This window comes from Ranitomeya imitator, chromosome 1, assembly GCF_032444005.1.
Source record: "Ranitomeya imitator isolate aRanImi1 chromosome 1, aRanImi1.pri, whole genome shotgun sequence".
NCBI classification, from domain to species: domain Eukaryota; kingdom Metazoa; phylum Chordata; class Amphibia; order Anura; family Dendrobatidae; genus Ranitomeya; species Ranitomeya imitator.
This window is the reverse complement of record NC_091282.1, coordinates 1,047,720,187-1,047,741,480: the sequence shown is the minus strand read 5'-3', so window position 1 is coordinate 1,047,741,480 and position 21,294 is coordinate 1,047,720,187. Positions and strand designations below refer to the sequence as shown.

Sequence of the window (21,294 nt, the reverse complement as noted above, 5' to 3'; positions counted from 1 at the left end):
GTAGTTGTTGGAAACTACGCTGCATTAGACCTACAAATTGGGTATGGGGTGTAGAGAGATGGTGTGTTCCACTCCAAGGTGTTCTCCAGGTTGCCTTTCCTGATCTTCGATCTTCCGGCTCTCGTTTAGTAGTTGTTGGAAACTACACTGCATTAGGCCTACAAATTGGGTATGGGGTGTAGAGAGATGGTGTGTTCCACTCCAAGGTGTTCCCCAGGTTTCCTCTCCATTGCTTCGATCTTCATGCTCTCGTTTAGTAGTTGTTGGAAACTACGCTGCATTAGACCTACAAATTGGGTATGGGGTGTAGAGAGATGGTGTGTTCCACTCCAAGGTGTTCTCCAGGTTGCCTTTCCTGAGCTTCGATCTTCCGGCTCTCGTTTAGTAGTTCTTGGAAACTACACTGCATTAGGCCTACAAATTGGGTATTGGGTGTAGAGAGATGGTGTGTTCCACTCCAAGGTGTTCTCCAGGTTGCCTTTCCTGAGCTTCGATCTTCCGGCTCTCGTTTAGTAGTTGTTGGAAACTACGCTGCATTAGGCCTACAAATTGGGTATGGGGTGTAGAGAGATGGTGTGTTCCACTCCAAGGTGTTCCCCAGGTTTCGTCCACATTGCTTCGGTCTTCCGACTCTCGTTTAGTAGTTGTAGAAAACTACACTGCATTAGGCCTACAAATTGGGTATGGGGTGTAGAGAGATGGTGTGTTCCACTCCAAGTTGTTCTCCAGGTTGCCTTTCCTGAGCTTCGATCATTCGGCTCTCGTTTAGTAGTTGTTGGAAACTACGCTGCATTAGGCCTACAAATTGGGTATGGGGTGTAGAGAGATGGTGTGTTCCACTCCAAGGTGTTCCCCAGGTTTCCTCTCCATTGCTTCGATCTTCATGCTCTCGTTTAGTAGTTGTTGGAAACTACGCTGCATTAGACCTACAAATTGGGTATGGGGTGTAGAGAGATGGTGTGTTCCACTCCAAGGTGTTCTCCAGGTTGCCTTTCCTGAGCTTCGATCTTCCGGCTCTCGTTTGGTAGTTCTTGGAAACTACACTGCATTAGGCCTACAAATTGGGTATTGGGTGTAGAGAGATGGTGTGTTCCACTCCAAGGTGTTCTCCAGGTTGCCTTTCCTGAGCTTCGATCTTCCGGCTCTCGTTTAGTAGTTGTTGGAAACTACGCTGCATTAGGCCTACAAATTGGGTATTGGGTGTAGAGAGATGGTGTGTTCCACTCCAAGGTGTTCTCCAGGTTGCCTTTCCTGAACTTCTATCTTCAGGCTCTCATTAAATTGTGGTTAAATGGAACAACTGCATTTGGCGTACTAGTTGGTTTGGGGCCTACTATCGGTGTCTGCCACTCCTTGCTGTTCTCCTGGTTTCCTGTCCTGAAATTCCATTTTCAGGCTCTCGTTAAGTAGTTGTTAATGTTAGACTGCATTTGGCCTACTAGTTGGGTTGGGGCCTACTATCGGTGTCTGCCACTCCTCGCTGTTCTCCTCCACTGAACAAAGCTGTGCTGCCTGTTTACTACGGTTGCCAATTTTGAACTGCATTTCGACTACTTACTGATTTGGGCCTACTCTCTGTGTCAGCCTCTCATTCCAGTTGTCCTCCACTGCAATGCCCCCTGGTTAGTCCTGTGTTACCAATTTTGAACTGCATTTAGCCAACTTTATTCTTTGGGCCTATATCTGTGTTTCCTCCTCATCCTGCCCATTGCCCAGCCAGTGATAGATGAGTCTGCTGGTACATTGACCCATAACGCAAAATTCCCCGTGCACGCTACATAGCAAGATTGTGACCCTGCTGAAAGTCAGGTTCCTCTTCCCGCATACCATACCACCTTACACGGGGACAAAGAGGAAGGTGCAGATGAAAGTGCAGGTTCCTTCATCAGGTGGGGGGAGGAATACTAGTTGGCGACGTCACTGGCACAGGGCCTCTCATAGTACGCAAAAGTGTTGCTGCCGGTGGGAGGCGCCCCCGCCGTGCAAACACACCGCTGTACTTTGAGGGGCCCTGTGCCAGTGCCAATGCCAACGAGTGGGCCCCCCCTGCTTGCTCAGGTTCACAGCACTTGCAAAGTTGAAATACTTACCTCTCCCTGCTCCACTGCCGTGACGTGGTCCAGATTTACTGGGCCCACTAATTACTTGAACCAGCCCTACCCCCCACAACTTTAGCCAAATGACCCCCAATTTCAAATGCCTTCCAATTATTATAAGCTAAATTACGATTGACAAGCTTCTGTAACAAGAATGGATGTTTTTGCCATTAAAATGGGCAGTGTAGGTGTTTTCCTGGCCTCCACTCACTGCCGACTATGCTCCCCCATTGACTTGCATTGGGTTTCGTGTTTCGGGCGATACCCGACTTTTCGCCATAATCGGCCGATTCCACTCGACTCGACTTCTAAGATAGTCGGGTTTCGCGAAACACGACTCGACTCTAAAAAGGTCAAGGTCGCTCAACCCTACTCACCATCACTTGTCACTTTGTTCCCCGAAGCCATTGTCACCTGTAAAAAATATTAAAATAATAAACAAACAATATACTCCCTGTCCGCAGAAATCCAATTAAAACGACTGTCCCACGACGATATCCCGTGGAGAGCAGGAGCATCAGCTGATGCGACCACTCTCCAGGGGCTCCAGGAACACAATGATGGAAGGTATCCTTCCATCATGTATTCCTCACAAGGTATTCCTACGCCCCTGTGAGAAAATAGTCCCTAGTCTCACTATTGGCATTGCTGGGTGAGACATTTTCCCACGCAGCAATTGCCATAAAGTGAGACCAGTGAACTAGAGTAACCTCAGTGATACACTGCAGGAGCCATTGTCTCCTGTCAGTGTGTCACTGGAGGTCCTATAGAGCAGTGACATCACCCGATGTCACTGTTCTATAGGGGAAATCGTCGTGGGACACTCGTTATTAATTGGACTACGGCGGAAAGGTAGTATACGGTTTATTATTTTACTTTTTTTTTGCAGGCGCTGAAGTATGGTAAGTATGGTTAAATGAAGAATATTAAAATACTTTTTTCAAAATGTGTGTTTTATTAACCCTTTCCTACTATTGGATTAATAATGGATAGGCGTCTTATTGACGCCTCTCTGTTATTAACCCGGCTTAATGTCACCGTACAATAGCAAGGTGACATTAACCCCTTATTACCCCATATCCCACCACTACTCGGGAGTGGGAAGAGAGGGGCTAAGTGCCGGAATTGGCGCATCTTACAGATACGCCATTTCTGGGGCGGCTGCGGACTGGTATTTGTAGCGGGGGGGGGGGGGGGGGGGCAATATCCATGGCCTCTCTAGGCTATGAATATCAGCCTGCAGCTGTCTGCGTAGCCTTTCTGGCTATAAAATATAGGGGGACCCCACGTCATTTTTAATAGCCAGTAAAGGCTACGCAGACAGCTGCAGGCTGATATTCATAGCAGGCTACAGATATTGGCCCCGGCCGTCGGCTTTCCCCCTCTGCGCGGGAGCCCACACCAGGTTTTTCCGCTTTTTTTTTTTTTTTTTTTCCAACGCTCATTAAGGCCTCTTTCACTCTTGCGTCTGTACGGGTCCATCGCTATGCGTCGGGCCTACGTACCGAAGCACGTTGTGAAATTTGTGCACGACGTGTGCAGCGGATGCAGTTTTACAACGCATCCGCTGCCCATTCTGAAGTGCGGGGAGGAGGGGGAGGAGTTTCTGCCGCGCATGCATGGTAGAAAATGGCGGCGCGCGACGACCCAAAAGTTTTTCAATTGAACGTGTTTTCGTGCCGACGGTCCGCCAAAACACGACGGATCCGTTGCACGACGGAGGCGACGTCTGGCCATCCGTCTTGATCCGTCGCTAATACAAGTCTATGGGTAAAACGCATCCTGCGAGCACATTTGTAGGATCCGTTTTTTTGCACCGGATCGTTTTTTTCCGCCGGATCCATTTTTTTCCACCGGATGTTTTTTTTTTTCCACCAGATCTGTTTTTTTCTCATAGAGTTGTATTAGCGCCGGATTGCGCCTGATGGCCACACGTTTAATCCGTTTTTGCAGGATCCGTCAAAAAAGCTGTTTCCGCCGGACGGAAAACACATACAGAGGAACGGTTTTTCGGTACGTCGAAAAAATGCACAGCGACTGATCTAGCAAAAAACGGATGAAACGTGTGGCCATCAGACGCACTCCGGCGCTAATACAACGCTATGAGAAAAAAACGGATCTGGCGGAAAAAAACGATCAGGTGGAAAAAAAATAAATACGGCGGGAAAAAAAAATCCGGCGAAAAAAAAACGGATCCTGCAAATGTGCTCGCAGGATGCGTTTTGTACCCATAGACTTGTATTAGCAACGGATCCGTCGTGTTTTGGCGGACGCGACGCACAAAAAAAGTTCAATGTAACTTTTTTGTGCGACGTGTCTGCCATTTCCGACCGCGCATGCGTGGCTAGAACTCCGCCCCCTCCTCCACGCTCATCACAATGGGCAGCGGATGCGTTGTAAAACTGCATCTGCTGCCCACATTGTGCTAAATTTAGCATAACGTCCGTCGGTACGTCTGGCCGAAAGTTTGCGACGGCCCCGTACTGACGCAAGTGTGAAAGTAGCCTTACATCTGAATTTAATGAGTATAATGCAGCCACCCCAGAGTATAATGTAACCCCCCCAAAGAATATAATGCAGCCCACCTCCCCTTAATGTATAATGTAGCCCCCATTGAATATAATGTAGCCCCCATAGAATATAATGCAGCCCCCCATAGAATAGAATATACCCCCGCAATAGTATATAACACAGCCACATAGTATATAACACAGCCTCCCTCATAGAATATAATATACCTCCCATAGTATATATCAAAGCCCGCATATAATATAGCACAACTTGCATAGTATATAGCACAGCCTGCATAATATAGCACAGCCTGCGTAGTAGTATACAGCACAGCCCGTGTAGTAGTATACAGCACAGCCCGGGTCGTAGTATATACAGCACAGCCCGTGTAGTAGTATACAGCACAGCCCGGGTCGTAGTATATACAGCACAGCCCGCGTAGTAGTATACACAGCACAGCCCACACAGTGGTATATACACAGCACAGCCCACACAGTGGTATATACACAGCACAGCCCACACAGTGGTATATACACAGCACAGCCCGCGTAGTAGTATACACAGCACAGCCCACACAGTGGTATATACACAGCACAGCCCACACAGTGGTATATACAGCACAACCCACATCTCATCCCCCCGATAATGGCTCCACAGTCCAGTAATAAAATAAAAAAAACACTCTCCTCACCTTTCCTCTTGCCCGCGCTGCTCCTGTCTCGGCGGCTGCAGTCTGCCCGGGACACAGCAGGTCTGTGATGATATGATGTCATCGCGCACCCGCAGTGTCAGAGGCAGAGCGGGGAATGATGGGAGAGGGAACGTCAGCGGACGCTCTCTCCTCCATCATTGCATTGAACTATACCGGCGTCACAGACGCCGGTATAGTTGAATGCGGCGGCGGCACTGGCGGGAGGAGGGGGAAAGAGTGCAGTGGCCCACTACTGGCACCGGCCCTTCTGGCATATGCCAGAAGTGCCCGATGGCCAGTCCGGCCCTGGTCACCGCCCACACACTTCCCTCCTCCTCAAATGCAGCGTTTCTCGGACCCACATCCGCAGCAAAACTGCAGATATTTGTTACATCTCAATGAAAGTCTAAGGCCGGAGTCACACTACAGCGAGATACGGCCGAGTCTCGCAGGTTAAATACAAGCTCTGGCACCGGCACTCCGGAGCGTGCGGCTCCATGTATTGCTATGAGGCCGCACGCTCCGCTCCAGAGTGCCGGTGCCAGAGCTTGGTTTTAACCTGCGAGACTCGGCCGTTTCTCGCTGTGTGTGATCCTGGCCTAAGGGTGCAGAAACGCTGCAGTTCGGCACAAAAGAAGTGACATGCTGCGGGAAAAAAGCTGCGTTTCTGTGCGGCCTTTTCCGCAGCATGTGCACAAGTCTGCGGCTCCCATAGACTTACATTGGTTGTGCACAAAACTGTGGATTTAATGCAATTCCGTACTGCAAAAAACTCTGCGGATCTGCAATCAAATCCGCAACGTATGCACACAGTCTTAGCATTTAGTGAACCTAGCAAAAAGGCAAGCAAAAAAAGAAGTGTGGGATTGCACTTTTTTGCAATTTCATCGCACTTTGATTTTTTTTCACATTTTCTGTTACACGACATGGTAAAACCAATGGTGTTGTTCAAAAGTAGGACTTGTCCCGCAAAAGATAAGCCTTCACATGGCCATATTGACGGAAACATTATGGCTCTGGAAAGAAGGGGAGCGATAAACTCCAATGGTGAAGGGGTTTAGAAACATGGATATGGACATATCTATGGAAATAGATATATAGATATAAAGCAATCTAGAGCAAAAATGCCGCACAGCCCTTCCTTAATCAACAGCGATACAAACGGTGTGCGTGTCACTTCTATGGCTCAGACTCTCCGGTCGAGGTGCACGCTGGAAAAAAGTCACGCCACTGGTACTGTGTAAGAAGAAGCGGCAACACTCACCGGTTCTGTGTGGTCCAAGTTTTTATTGAAAAAACCCAAACATGGTATCTTCACGGCATCGGGAAACAGACGAACAAGGAGGTGAGCAGGATGTGACGACGGCCGTTTCGCGCCGACGATAGCGCTTCCACGGGTCTGGCACCGGCACTCCGGAGCGCTTTGGGTTTTTTCAATAGAAACTTGGACCACACAGGACCGGTGAGTGTTGCTGCTTCTTCTTACACAGTACCAGATATATAGATATATCTGTATGTATTTATCTATCCCATATCTATCTAATTCTATCTATCTGTCTGTGTTTGTCTATCTATCTATTATCTATCTATCCCATATCTATCTAATATCTATCTAATATCTATCTATCTAATATCTATCTAATATCTATCTATCTAATATCTATCTATCATTTTATCCCATATCTATCTATTTATCCCATATCTATCTATTTATCCTATATCTATCTATTTATCCCATATCTAATATCTATCTATCTAATATCTATCTAATATCTATCTATCTAATATCTATCTAATATCTATCTATCTAATATCTATCTATCTAATATCTATCTATCTAATATCTATCTATCTAATATCTATCTATCTAATATCTATCTATCTAATATCTATCTATCTAATATCTATCTATCTAATATCTATCTATCTAATATCTATCTATCTAATATCTATCTATCTAATATCTATCTATCTAATATCTATCTATCTAATATCTATCTATCTAATATCTATCTATCTAATATCTATCTATCCCATATCTATCTATCCCATATCTATCTATTTATTTATCTATCTATCTATCTATGTCTATCTATCTATCTATCTATGTCTATCTATCTATCTGTGTGTAATGGAGCGTGGGTTGGACAAATGTAAAAGAGGAGTTGGACAGAAATGACATCACAAATCTTTTTGAAGAGAGAGGAGGGAGGGGTTTGGGTGTGTTTTTGGAGTGGGTGTGGTAGGTTCGGGCTTGGTGGCAGTGCAAAGCATCATGGAACTTGTAGTATTAGAGCACAATAACTCAGGAGAAAGGAAGTTGTCGATTAACCCCATGAGAGCTGAATCCAGCACTGAAGATGTGCTGCTACAGCATGATAACAGGTAATATTGCTAAAATAAACACAGTAGATGTTTTCAGTGGCACATAATAGCAAGATTTATGAAAAAAAACAAACTTTATAGTAGTGGACAACTTCTTTAAATGGACACAATAGTTTAAAAGGCTTTTATTGTCATTACATTAAAATCAAACAGGTACTACTTTATTTTATTCTAAGCACACTAAAGTTATTTTCAGTTAAAAGCACAATAAAGTATAACATTAAAACACAAACACTACACCATTTCATCTTGCCATGACACACGCCCAACATCAGAAACAAAATAGGAAGCAAATCAATCCCTCATCTGCCCAATTTCAACAGTTGTCCTCAGAGGATTATGTTGGTAATCGGGCAATGAGTTTGATATGGGTTCATCTGGTTCCACGTTTGGTCTCTTTTGCCATAATATAATTGTGGAGAACCACACAAGCCTTCACCACCTCATCCACTGTCTCAATTTTCAGATTAATGGCGGATCCTAAAATACGCCATTTGGAGACCAGGATCCCAAAGGCGCACTCCACAGTTCTTCTGGCCCTGGACAGTCTATAATTAAAAACCCTTTTGGTGTGTCCAAGCCCCGACTGGAGTAGGGTTTCAGTAGGTTGGCACACATTTGAAATGCCTCATCCCCAACCACAACAAATGGCATTGCCGGGCCTTCTGTGTTGGGAAGAGGTCGTGGCTGGGGGAAATTAAAATTGTTCCTATATAACCTTAGGCACATATCAGACTCTTTAAATGTCCGTGAGTCATTTGTACGGCCAAACACTCCAATGTCCACGGCGATAAACCTGCAGTCCGCACCTGCAATTGCCATGAGCACGGTGGAAAAGTGTTTTTTATAATTAAAGAACTGTGATCCAGTTCTTGCAGGCTTTGTAATCCGAATGTGCTTCCCATCCACTGCTCCAATGCAGTTTGGGAAAGAACAAAGTTGATCAAATTTCTTGGCGTTGGCCTCCCATAACTCTGTTGTTGGGAGGGGTAAAAATTCATCCCGGAGATTGTCCCACAAAGCACGGCATGTGTCGGCAACAATTCCTGAAAGTGTGGAGACTCCAATCCTAAATTGAAAATGCAGGGATCTTAAGGTCTCTCCGGTAGCCAGGAAACTACCAAACAGACAAATTAAAAAATTAAATTAAGTACATTGAAAAAAAAAAAACACAGAAGTAAAAAAAAATTACATTGCTGAACATATGACAGGCGTTTACATTGCAATATAACGTACCGTAGAGTCACCAGCAGCCGTTCCTCTGCAGAAATTGATCTCTGGAGCTGTGTGTCCTGCCTGGTAATGGCTCCTTCCACAAGACGCAGCAGATAGCGGAAGCTGTCTTGAGACATCCTGGTAAATTCAAAATATTTTTCAAGATTCTCATTCAGCTCGCCAAACAAGCAATGGTAGGCTCCACGGCTCTCCCGGACTTCAACTATAGGGTGTAGCCAAAAGCGCCGATGACTCCTTCTCCGTTTTTCTCTTTTCCTTTGTTCGTAATAGGCAATAGCATATGCATTAGCCAAGGCAAAATCCAACTCCATATTCATGTAGATACTCTCCATGGGACGCTCCATCTTGATGCTGGAAACACAAGCAAAATGGGAGGAATTCATCTCTGCAAGGGTATATATACACAAATTCCATTACACCCACCCTCTTCTATCCATTGGTGGTCTTTAGTGTCTAGACACTTTTTGGGGCGTTTTTTTCCTTCAATTATTTACATTTTAGGGCAACTCATGCATCAAAAAACGCAAGCATTGTCACAAAACGCAGCGTTTTTCGACGCATGCGTTGACCGCATGCATCTAAAAACACTGCGTTGTGTATGCGGTTTGACATGCGTTTTGGGTTGCGACGACGACGCTGCGCCAAAAGATGCTAATGTGAACGTAGACTAAGTGGTGAAAAAAAATTCCAAACTTTGCTTTAAAAAAAAAAAAAAAAGCGCCATTTTCCGATACCCATAGCGTCTCCATTTTTCGTGATCTGGGGTCGGGTGAGGGCTCATTTTTTGCGTGCCGAGCTGGCGTTTTTAAGGATACCATTTTGGTGCAGATACGTTCTTCTGATTGCATTAAAATGCAATAAAGGGCAATGTCGCAGCGACCAAAAAAACATAATTTTGGCGTTTCAAATTTTTTTCTCGCTACGCCGTTTAGCGATCAGGTTTATCCTTTTTTTTTTTCATTAATAGATCGGGCAATTCTGAACATGGCGATACCAAACATACGTATATTTGATTTTATTTTTACTGTTTTATTTTGAATGGGGCAAAAGGGGGGTGATTTAAACTTTTTTATATTTTTTTTTATTTCAGATTTTTTTAAACATTTTTTTTATTTTTTTTTTTACTTTTGCCATGCTTCAATAGCCTCCATGGGAGGCTAGAAGCTGGCACAACTGGATCGGCTCAGCTACATAGGAGCGATCATCCTTTCACTCCTATGTAGCTGAATTACAGGCTTGCTATGAACGCTGACCACAAGGCGGCGCTCACAGCAAACTGGCATCAGTAGCCATAGAGGTCTCAAGGACCTCTATGGCTACTATCCTGACGCATCGCTGACCCCCGATCATGTGACGGGTCGGTGATGCGCGCATTTCCGGCCACGCGGCCGGAAGGGGAAGCGATGGTTAAATACCGCTCTCAGCGTTTGACAGCGGCATTTAACTAATTAATAGCGGCGGGTGGATCGCCATTCCACTCGCCGCTATTGCTCACCGCCGGAGCCCACATCTAAGCAAGGGATCTGACCTCGGACATACTATCCTGTCCGAGGTCAGAAAGTTAAAAAAAAAAAAAATTAATTCTTTTGGCATGCTTCAATAGTCTCCATGGGAGACTAGAAGCTGCAGTACTTTGATCGCCTTTGCCACCCATGGATTTCCTGAGTATAGCAGAAATGTTCACTTGCTCTGAGCGCTGACCACTGGGCGCTCATTGCAATCTGGCAATGATAACCACAGAGGTCTGCTTCAGAACTCTGGTTATCATGCCAACCCATCGTTGATCTGCGATCATGTGACAGGGTCACCGATGGGCTAAGCCAGTGACACGCTTCCTGTAAGCGTGAGTTAAATGCCACTGTCTTGTAGCCGAGGCCCCAGATCCCGCCCTGCAGTGTGTTATAAATCTGGTGCCTGTGCAGTGGAGTGGGTCACCATGCTCCATTGAAGATAGTGCCGAAGTCTCTCGAGGCGCTTGAGTCAGGGAAAAAAATACCTCCCGGATTCAATAGAGGTATGGCGCCAAATTTATAAAAGTGATTACCATATATACTCGAGTATAAGCCGAGAATTTCAGCCCTTTTTTTTTTTTTTAGGCTGAAATTGCACCTCTCGGCTTATACTCGAGTTATTCCCAGGGGTCGGCAGGGGAGGGGGAGCGGCAGCTGTCTAATAATACTCACCTGCTCCTGGCGTGGTCCCTGCAGGTCACTGGTTCTCCGGGCGCCGACAGCTTCTTCCTATATTGAGCGGTCACATGGTACCGATCATTACAGTAATGAATATGGACTCCCATAGTGGTGGAGCCGCATATTCATTACTGTAATGATCGGTACCATGTGACCGCTCAATACAGGAAGAAGCTGTCAGCGCCCGGAGAACCAGGGACCCGCAGGGACCGCGCCAGGAGCACTGTCGGAGCCGCTCCGTCTTCTGCGCCCTCTGCAGTGACGCTCAGGTCAGAGGTCGCGATGACTCTTTTAGTGTACGCGCCACCCTCTGCCTGAACAGTCAGTGCAGAGGACGCGGAAGACACAGCGGCGCTCAGCGGTGGAACGGGAAAGGTGAGTATAGCAAGTGCCGGGGGCTTGAGCGACAAGAGGGGAGTATGTGATTTTTTTTTTTTTTTTTTTTTTTTTTTTCCCGCAGCAACAGCATATGGGGCATATATCTCTATGGACCATCTTATGGGGCCATGTGCTACATTATATGGGGGCAAATATCTCTATGGAGCATCTTATGGGGCCATGTGCAGCGTTATATGGGGCAAATATTTCTATGGAGCATCTTATGGGGCCATAATCAGCATTTGTGCTGCATTATACAGGGCAAATGTCTGTATGGAGCATCTTATGGGGTCGTAATCAACATTTGTGCAGCATTATATGGGGCATATTTTAATATGGAGCATCTTATGGGGCCCATCACAAACTGTATGGAGCATTATATGGGGCCTATTTTGTATGGAGTATCTTATGGGGCCCATCATAAACTGTATGGAGCATTATATGGGGCTCCTGATTCAATATGGATATTCAAAAACACTTAACCTACTGATGTCTCAATTAATTTTACTTTTATTGGTATCTATTTTTACTTTTGACATTTACCGGTAGCTGCTGCATTTTCCACCCTAGGCTTATACTCGAGTCATTAAGTTTTCCCAGTTTTTTTGTGGCAAAATTAGGGGTCTCGGCTTATACTCGGGTCGGCTTATACTCGAGTATATACGTAATTCAGCATTCCTAGGGATGCTAAACATAAGAGCCACCTTCACAGAATGCAGCCTTGGTGCTGCTGAAGGTGGCTTTTACTTAAAAACACCACCCTGGGGGGGTGACAGGTTCCCTTTACCTCTGCCATACACTACACAGGAGCCGCAGAGATCAAGGCTAAAGGTACCGTCACATTAAGCGACGCTGCAGCGATATAGACAACGATGCCGATCGCTGCAGCGTCGCTGGAGAGCTGTCACACAGACAGCTCTCCAGCGACCAATGATGCCGAAGTCCCCGGGTAACCAGGGTAAACATCGGGTTACTAAGCGCAGGGCCGTGCTTAGTAACCCAATGTTTACCCTGGTTACCATTGTAAATGTAAAAAAAAAAGAAAAAACACATACTCACATTCCGGTGCCTGTCGCGTCCCCCGGCGTCCGCTTCCCTGCACTCCTCCTGCATCCTGTGTAAGCGCCGGCCGTAAAGCAGATCGGTGACGTCACCGCTGTGCTCTGCTTAACGGCCGGCCGGCGCTGACACAGGATGCAGGAGGAGTGCAGGGAAGCGGACGCCGGGGGACGCGACAGACACCGGAGTGCAAGTATGTAGTGTTTTTTTTTTTTTTTTTTTACATTTACAATGGTAACCAGGGTAAATATCGGGTTACTAAGCGCGGCCCTGCGCTTAGTAACCCGATGTTTACCCTGGTTACAAGTGAAGACATCGCTGGATCAGCGTCACACATGCCGATTCAGCGATGTCAGCAGGTGATCCAGCGACGAAATAAGGTGCTGGCCTTCTAGCTCCGACCAGCGATGTCACAGCAGGATCCAGATCGCTGCTGCGTGTCAAACACAACGATATCGCTATCCAGGACGCGGCAACGTCACGGATCACTATCGTTATCGTTCTAAAGTCGCTCAGTGTGAAGGTACCTTAAGAGCAGACCGTTTATCATTGCATCTCACAGCAAAAAGAATGTTTTTCTGACTATCATTCTGTGACTGCTCTTGCTTATGATTGGTCAACGTCATGCAGGGGGACAAGTTACATTCCCCCAGAGAAGTGTCCAGTAATGCCATCTTGGACTTAACATTAATTGCAACCTAAACTTTAAAGGCTGATATGTCCATAACAGTGACGAGAAATAAAAAATTAAAAACTATGTTTTGTTTTTTTTTAATAGGTCTTGAATCTGAATACTTGGTAACTGGAACGCACCCATACCCTTCAGGACCAGGTACAGTATATGAAACATTTGTTATATGAAGTGTTGTCGAACAACCCTATTCTATGAGCCAGAACCAAAGACCTGTTATGTAAAAGTTGGTTGATCTGGCCTGAAGTGATCCTGATCATTTACAACAGGCATAGTAGCGCAGATCATTACAAGGGAGCTCTGAAAACCTCCTCCTGAAAACCACCTCAGTGTTTAAAAGAAATACATACGTGGCTGCAGTTACGTGGCCGGGCTCATATACATTCTGGACGTGGCTCTGGCAGCTTGGATCTAATATGAGATTCTATTTAACCTAGTACATTTTTTCTGTTTTACGATTTCAATTTTTCATCCTCCCCTTTCATGAGCCGTAATGCTTATTTTTCTACCGCCGTAGCTTTGCGAGGATCTGCTTTTCACTGGGATGAGTTGACTTTTTGAATGACACAATTTTGCTATGCAATGTACTTCTAAAACAGGAAAATATCCAAATGTAGTGAAATGGTCAAGAAACTAAAAGCGTAGTTCTGTAATAGTCTTTTGGGTTTTGTTTTTACAGCATTAATTGTGTGGTTAAAGTGACCTGGCAACATGTTTCTCCATGCCAGTACAATTACAACAATATTACATCAACACATTTATTTTCTTGTGTAGGATAAAAAAAAAAAAAAAAAAACCTTGGTATCTAACACTTTTCTAGTACACTTTTACCTGCCCTGCTCCTGTAATCTGATCTCTCTGTGGGTCATATATCCTTCTGTTTTCATTCTGACTCTGCTACTTCTGATTTGGGGACCGAAATCAAACATACAGAATAGGGCATGTAACTGGTGGGGGCAGGGCTACATCTCCATGAGTGACAGCAGACTCTGCACGCATGCTGAGATCACACTTCACTCTCATCTCTGAATCCTGCTCTGAAGTGCTATATCTGCTCAGCTGACAAGCCCTGCGATGTGCTGATCATTGGAAAGTATATCACAGGGCTTGTCTGCTCAAAGCACAGCACTTCAAAGCCGCATTCAGGCTCAGTCTGCACCACGCAGATCCGAGCTCACATCAGGCTTCACTCTCCTCTGCCTGAATGCTGCTTTGATCTTTTTGCACTGATTTCCCCTTTAAGCCAGACATTAATTACACTGGACAACGCATTTTTTCTGGCAAAAGGTTTTAAAACATATTTTAAGTCAATTTTGGCTGCTGATTACGAATATGAACTCCGTTTTTGGCTATCTCATCAGGATTTCGAGATATTTTCAATTTTTGATAAATTACTCTTATCTAATGTTTTATGATAAAAACACATGAGTTTCGGTACTACATTTTGTATATTTTTAATCAAGGAATAACAAAGATTACAAAGTCTATGTATAGCAAATCAAATATTCTTACAGAATTAAACTACAAAATATAAAAACACATATATGGCACACAGATGAATGACAAATGGCAGTTATTTGAACTTTCTTTTCTTGGCTGATCTGTGATATACAGCTTCTGGGTTGTCTCTCATCAAGCTCCAGCAATAGTCAGCCATCATATGTGAGTCCCACCGGCCTTGATACCGTTCTTCCATTGTTTTAATGTCCTGATGAAAACACTCCCCTTGTTCCTCGCTCACATCCCCAAGGTTCTCTGGAGAAAAGTCCAAATGGCTGTGTAAATAGTGAATCTTGATACTCCTTCTTCTACATCCAAGATTTCGCAGACTCATTAGTAGCTTTTCCACAATCTCTTCATAGTTGTCTGCTTTCTTAAGGTACCTTCACACTAAACGATATTGCTAGCGATCCGTGACGTTGCAGCGTCCTGGCTAGCGATATCGTTCAGTGTGACACGCAGCAGCGATCAGGATCCTGCTGTGATATCGCTGGTCGGGGCTAGAGGGCCAGAACTTTATTTGGTCGCTGGCTCTCCCGCTGACATCGCTGAATCGGTGTGTGTGACGCCGATTCAGCGATGTCTTCGCTGGTAACCAGGGTAAACATCGGGTTAGTAAGCGCAGGGCCGTGCTTAGTAACCCGATGTTTACCCTGGATACCATCCTAAAAGTAAAAAAAACAAACACTACATACTTACCTACCGCTGTCTGTCCCCGGCGCTGTGCTTTCCTGCACTGACTGTGAGCACAGCGGCCGGAAAGCAGAGCGGTGACGTCACCGCTCTGCTTTCCGGCCGCTGTGCTCACAGCCAGTACAGAGAAGCACAGTGCCGGGGACAGACAGCCGAAGGTAAGTATGAAGCGTTTGTTTTTTTACTTTTAGGATGGTATCCAGGGTGAACATCGGGTTACTAAGCGCAGCCCTGCGCTTAGTAACCCGATGTTTACCCTGGTTACCGGCATCGTTGGTCGCTGGAGAGCTGTCTGTGTGACAGCTCTCCAGCGACCAAACAGCGACGCTGTAGCGATCCGGATCGTTGTCTGGATCGCTGCAGCGTCGTTTAGTGTGAAGGTACCTTTATTCCCTAGAAAATTCTGCACCATATTACAAAATGCATTCCAAGCTCTTTCTTCTGTCTCATTCATTGATGTGATAAAATTTGGGTCTCTCATAAGTGTTCTTATTGGAGGTCCATCAAATATTCCAGCCTTTTTCTTCTCTTCACTAAGACCAGGAAAAGTTGAAGATATATAGTTAAAGCATTCTCCACTGTGATTGAGAGCTTTGACGAACTGCTTCATCAATCCAAGTTTTATGTGTAAGGGAGGAAAGATAATGTCCTTCCTATCCACTAGAGGATCATGGATGACATTCTTATCGACAGATGCCAAACTCTGTCGCTGAGGCCATTCAGTTTTCACCCCATGCTCTGCTGTAGCTCCACTGTCCCAGTAGCACAGAAAACAAGGGTGTTATGATAACAAATGGGAATTATGCAAGTTCAAAGAAAACAAAGATATTCTCACATTTATTGGGAGACTAAATGAAAACTAAATTTACCTTAGTGAACCGTATAAACCGGCACTATTCATACACTACTTACAGTGGGGCAAAAAAGTATTTAGTCAGTCAGCAATAGTGCAAGTTCCACAACTTAAAAAGATGAGAGGCGTCTGTAATTTACATCATAGGTAGACCTCAACTATGGGAGACAAACTGAGAAAAAAAAATCCAGAAAATCATTGTCTGTTTTTTTTCAACAATTTATTTGCATATTATGGTGGAAAATAAGTATTTGGTCAGAAACAAACAATCAAGATTTCTGGCTCTCACCGACCTGTAACTTCTTCTTTAAGAATCTCCTCTTTCCTCCACTCATTACCTGTAGTAATGGCACCTGTTTAAACTTGTTATCAGTATAAAAAGACACCTGTGCACACCCTCAAACAGTCTGACTCCAAACTCCACTATGGTCAAGACCAAAGAGCTGTCAAAGGACACCAGAAACAAAATTGTAGCCCTGCACCAGGCTGGGAAGACTGAATCTGCAATAGCCAACCAGCTTGGAGTGAAGAAATCAACAGTGGGAACAATAATTAGAAAATGGAAGACATACAAGACCACTGATAATCTCCCTCGATCTGGGGCTCCACGCAAAATCCCACCCCGTGGGGTCAGAATGATCACAAGAACGGTGAGCAAAAATCCCAGAACCACGCGGGGGGACCTAGTGAATGAACTGCAGAGAGCTGGGACCAATGTAACAAGGCCTACCATAAGTAACACACTACGCCACCATGGACTCAGATCCTGCAGTGCCAGACGTGTCCCACTGCTTAAGCCAGTACATGTCCGGGCCCGTCTGAAGTTTGCTAGAGAGCATTTGGATGATCCAGAGGAGTTTTGGGAGAATGTCCTATGGTCTGATGAAACCAAACTGGAACTGTTTGGTAGAAACACAACTTGTCGTGTTTGGAGGAAAAAGAATACTGAGTTGCATCCATCAAACACCATACCTACTGTAAAGCATGGTGGTGGAAACATCATGCTTTGGGGCTGTTTCTCTGCAAAGGGGCCAGGACGACTGATCCGGGTACATGAAAGAATGAATGGGGCCATGTATCGTGAGATTTTGAGTGCAAACTTCCTTCCATCAGCAAGGGCATTGAAGATGAAACGTGGCTGGGTCTTTCAACATGACAATGATCCAAAGCAAACCGCCAGGGCAACGAAGGAGTGGCTTCGTAAGAAGCATTTCAAGGTCCTGGAGTGGCCTAGCCAGTCTCCAGATCTCAACCCTATAGAAAACCTTTGGAGGGAGTTGAAAGTCCGTGTTGCCAAGCGAAAAGCCAAAAACATCACTGCTCTAGAGGAGATCTGCATGGAGGAATGGGCCAACATACCAACAACAGTGTGTGGCAACCTTGTGAAGACTTACAGAAAACGTTTGACCTCTGTCATTGCCAATAAAGGATATATTACAAAGTATTGAGATGAAATTTTGTTTCTGACCAAATACTTATTTTCCACCATAATATGCAAATAAAATGTTAAAAAAACAGACAATGTGATTTTCTGGATTTTTTTTTCTCAGTTTGTCTCCCATAGTTGAGGTCTACCTATGATGTAAATTACAGACGCCTCTCATCTTTTTAAGTGGTGGAACTTGCACTATTGCTGACTGACTAAATACTTTTTTGCCCCACTGTATATTTATCATGGAATTCATGAAAATGGGCTATATACCTATAGCGCAAAAACATGATGTGATAGAGAAATTATAAGATCAGATTTGAATTCAGCACCCTCAAATTAGTCTAAAACTGTTCTTAAAGTCCATGCCAGAATTTTTTTTTTGTAGACCAGTGTTATTCAGGTCAACAGTAGAAGTTGTGTTATGGTGAATGCGCTTTTCTTAAGGTCATTGTAATCTTTTTATTATGTTAAGTACATTTGACGTGTTATTTTCATGCTTACTGTTAAGCAGCGCACCGCTCCTCTGCTGCTCAATCTCCTGCTTGCCAGAAGTCTTTGAACCCCTGAATAATTGAGAGTTTAGACCAATTTCATTGTCCCGCTGCTGCCCATAGTGAGCGCAATCCCATGATATAAGCAGAGACCGCTTTCCTCTGCAGCCTGGGAGTGGCTCAGGGACACTAAAGGATCCTGCCAGCTTTAGAGCAGCTCTTGCATGTGTGCTGGTTGGTGACCTAGACGGCGAGCACTAAATCATATTATTAAAAATCCTTCTATTTATGAGAATAGACTAGTCATTGTTAATAAGAGGTAAATTGCAAAGTAGCTGTTTTTTTTTTGCCTTTGACAACTTTACCCATTTATGACGAGGGGCAAACCCCTTTATAACCTTTATTTACCAGGAGTGGCTCTGACAGCGGACACCCAGATCCAAAGGATGCCAAATGAATCGGCAGCACAATCTTTGGCACTGGCACTTCCACCGTCGCAGGCAAGGTAACTACTAAACAGGGCACACTTCTGTAGATTTTTCTATAACGTAGTTTTTATTTATTTTATTAATTCGTAACACATATGTATGTGAATATTACTCATATCTGTATAAAGGATATTCTTGATATAATAGTAATCTGCATTCTTCATCTATCACCAGAATGGACGTTCATCGCACGGCTCCTGGTATTGGAGATATTTACAGACAGGCTGGGCATCCTGAGCGTTCACAGCCCCCCGGCTTTTCAATGGTGAGCTCACTTTATCCGATTTTTTTTTTTTCATAATGAAAGGCCGTTTTTGTTATTAACTCCACATAGTCTAGTGCCAATATATGACACTCCTATACAATGCATGCTGTCTGCTCTTACAGATTTAGTTCTGTGGCCTCCTCCAGCCGGGAAGGTGACATTAGCTTTGACAATGTAGCTCTTTTATACATGTCCATTCTTGGTCTCCAATGTCTTCTTCCTCATCAGGCGTGTCCTTCTCTTAATATTGGTCGGACAGGCCCTCACCACCTTCATTGATAGTGAATTCTCACTTCCTCCAATGTCTCTGCCCAACAAGTTAGATTTTCTTGTTTTAGGCTTCCTTGGAGTCTGGTGGAATGAAGAACTCTTCGTTAATGGCAAAGAAAGCCCCAACCATGCCAAAACCACAGTGGCATCCACCTTGGAAGCTTTACAGAGTGAGTCTTACCTTTTACTCTTTATTATTGATCACATTTCATTCATCTACGTGTGCGGATTATCTTTTACAGCACTAGCCCTGCAGGTTATTTTTCACTGTGCCATAAATTGTATCCTATGGCAATAATTCTTTTGTGTGGTTATGTTCACACTAGGCATTTTAATGAGGTTTTTATGCCAGTTTTCCACTGCGTTTAACAGCACCAGCAAAGTCTTAGATTTCAGAAATTTCACGTACACAGCTTGGGTTTTTTTTTTAAATAAATCGCTCTATTGTGCAAAAACCAAGCAAAGCACAAAATACTATGTCCCTTCTTTCAGCAGTTTTCACCCATTGAAAGTAATTTGTGGTGAAAAAATGCTGAATATCTGCACACAAAAAAAGGCAGGTATCAGATTTTGCAGCATATTTTGTGGGGAATCATATGGACCCAGCGAAAAAATCTTTATTGTTTAAGATTAAAAAATGCCACCAACCTGTGGCTGCACCAAGAAAAAACAAAAAAAGCAAACAAACAAATCAACACACCGTGAAAAGACTAGGGTGGGGAGACCAGACAATCCCTAGACAGGTAGGGGCAGCCCAGGTACTATCAGCGGGGGTTGGCGCCCTATGGGAAACGTTATGGCGCCCCCGCTCCGCGTCGGCTGACCCTAGGGTCCCTGATACACCCTAATAATAAAGAGTCTATTGACTCGTCAATACGGTTCATGCAATTGTTACTAGCAGAGGAGAATAAATTGCTTGAAAAGTCAATTCGCAACTTGAACGGTCTGATAGAAAAGGTGCTCAAGTTTAAATCAGATCCTGACTTTAATAGGAGGGAGGGCCTTTTACAGACGTCAGTCGAAAAATACCAGGCCTTACTAAAAGAAAGGAAACAGATACAATTCCAGAAGGATCTTAAAAACTTTGCAGATAATAAGGCATTTGACTTTCAGGGGGGCAAGCCGGGGGAAATTTCCTCATCGGATATTGACACCTCGGATACAGAGAGGACAGAAACAGGGGGAAGAGGAGGTTATATAAATAGGGGTCAATCTTTGACAATCAAAATGGCAACATGGAAGAGGAAGGTTCGGGAAGAGGGGGAGAGGTTATTACAGAAACGGAGAGGGTCTATCAAAGACTACAGGTTTAACTCAAAAAGATTCTTCAGTGCCTGGCTCCTCGTCTGTTCCATCCTCCTCTTTTTTGGAACAAGGGATGAGAACAGGGTACTTCCTGAGAACAAAGCTCAACTAGAGAGAGGACAAATCATAAACCTATCCACATATACCCTCTCGAGTGAGGAACATCAAATTCTACAGAGGGGTCTTAGTTTTGTACCGACCAGCAGTTTTAACTGCTTCGGGTGGGTGAAGGATCTGAACCTCTTCTGTAGAAAGTTGAAGTGGAAAAAATTCTTCCTACATAACGGCAAGGAGGAGTGCCTTCAACAAGGGTTACAGGAAGATGACTTGGATAGTTTTCAAGCTCTAGTTGGGCTCTTAAATGAGAATGCACAGAGATCAGACACAGGGAAGGGTCCCTTTACAAAACTTAAAAATAAGAGCATGAAGATGCCACCACAGAGTGAAACGATGAACATTGATATTTTTTTACAACTTGTTGAGAGAGACCTTAGAAAATTCAAGGGCAATGATGTTGACACCATCTACAATCTCACTGGTAGAGAGAGGGAGGCACTTGAAGCTCTAAAAGGTAATGACCAGGTTGTCATTAAAGCATCCGATAAGGGTGGCAACCTGGTCGTTATGGACCACAAGGTGTATCAGGAGATGTGCTATAATATCCTACGAGATAGAAGCACATATGAAATTCTGTGCTCCGATCCATTAGGAGCCTATAGATCTGAATTGAAGGAGATCCTCGATGAGGCCTTGATTAATGG

At 44.5% G+C, this 21,294-nt stretch overlaps 1 protein-coding gene across 1 annotated transcript in view; it reads left to right on the top strand.

Moving 5' to 3' along the window:
* Window positions 1-21,294, top strand: part of PLRG1 (pleiotropic regulator 1) — a 146,410-nt gene that overhangs the window by 67,866 nt on the left and 57,250 nt on the right. The window contains exons 4-7 of the mRNA XM_069744101.1: window positions 13,324-13,377; window positions 18,617-18,710; window positions 18,868-18,958; window positions 19,297-19,398. Coding sequence (XP_069600202.1) covers window positions 13,324-13,377; window positions 18,617-18,710; window positions 18,868-18,958; window positions 19,297-19,398 — 341 coding nt within the window. The remainder of the gene's footprint in view (window positions 1-13,323; window positions 13,378-18,616; window positions 18,711-18,867; window positions 18,959-19,296; window positions 19,399-21,294) is intronic.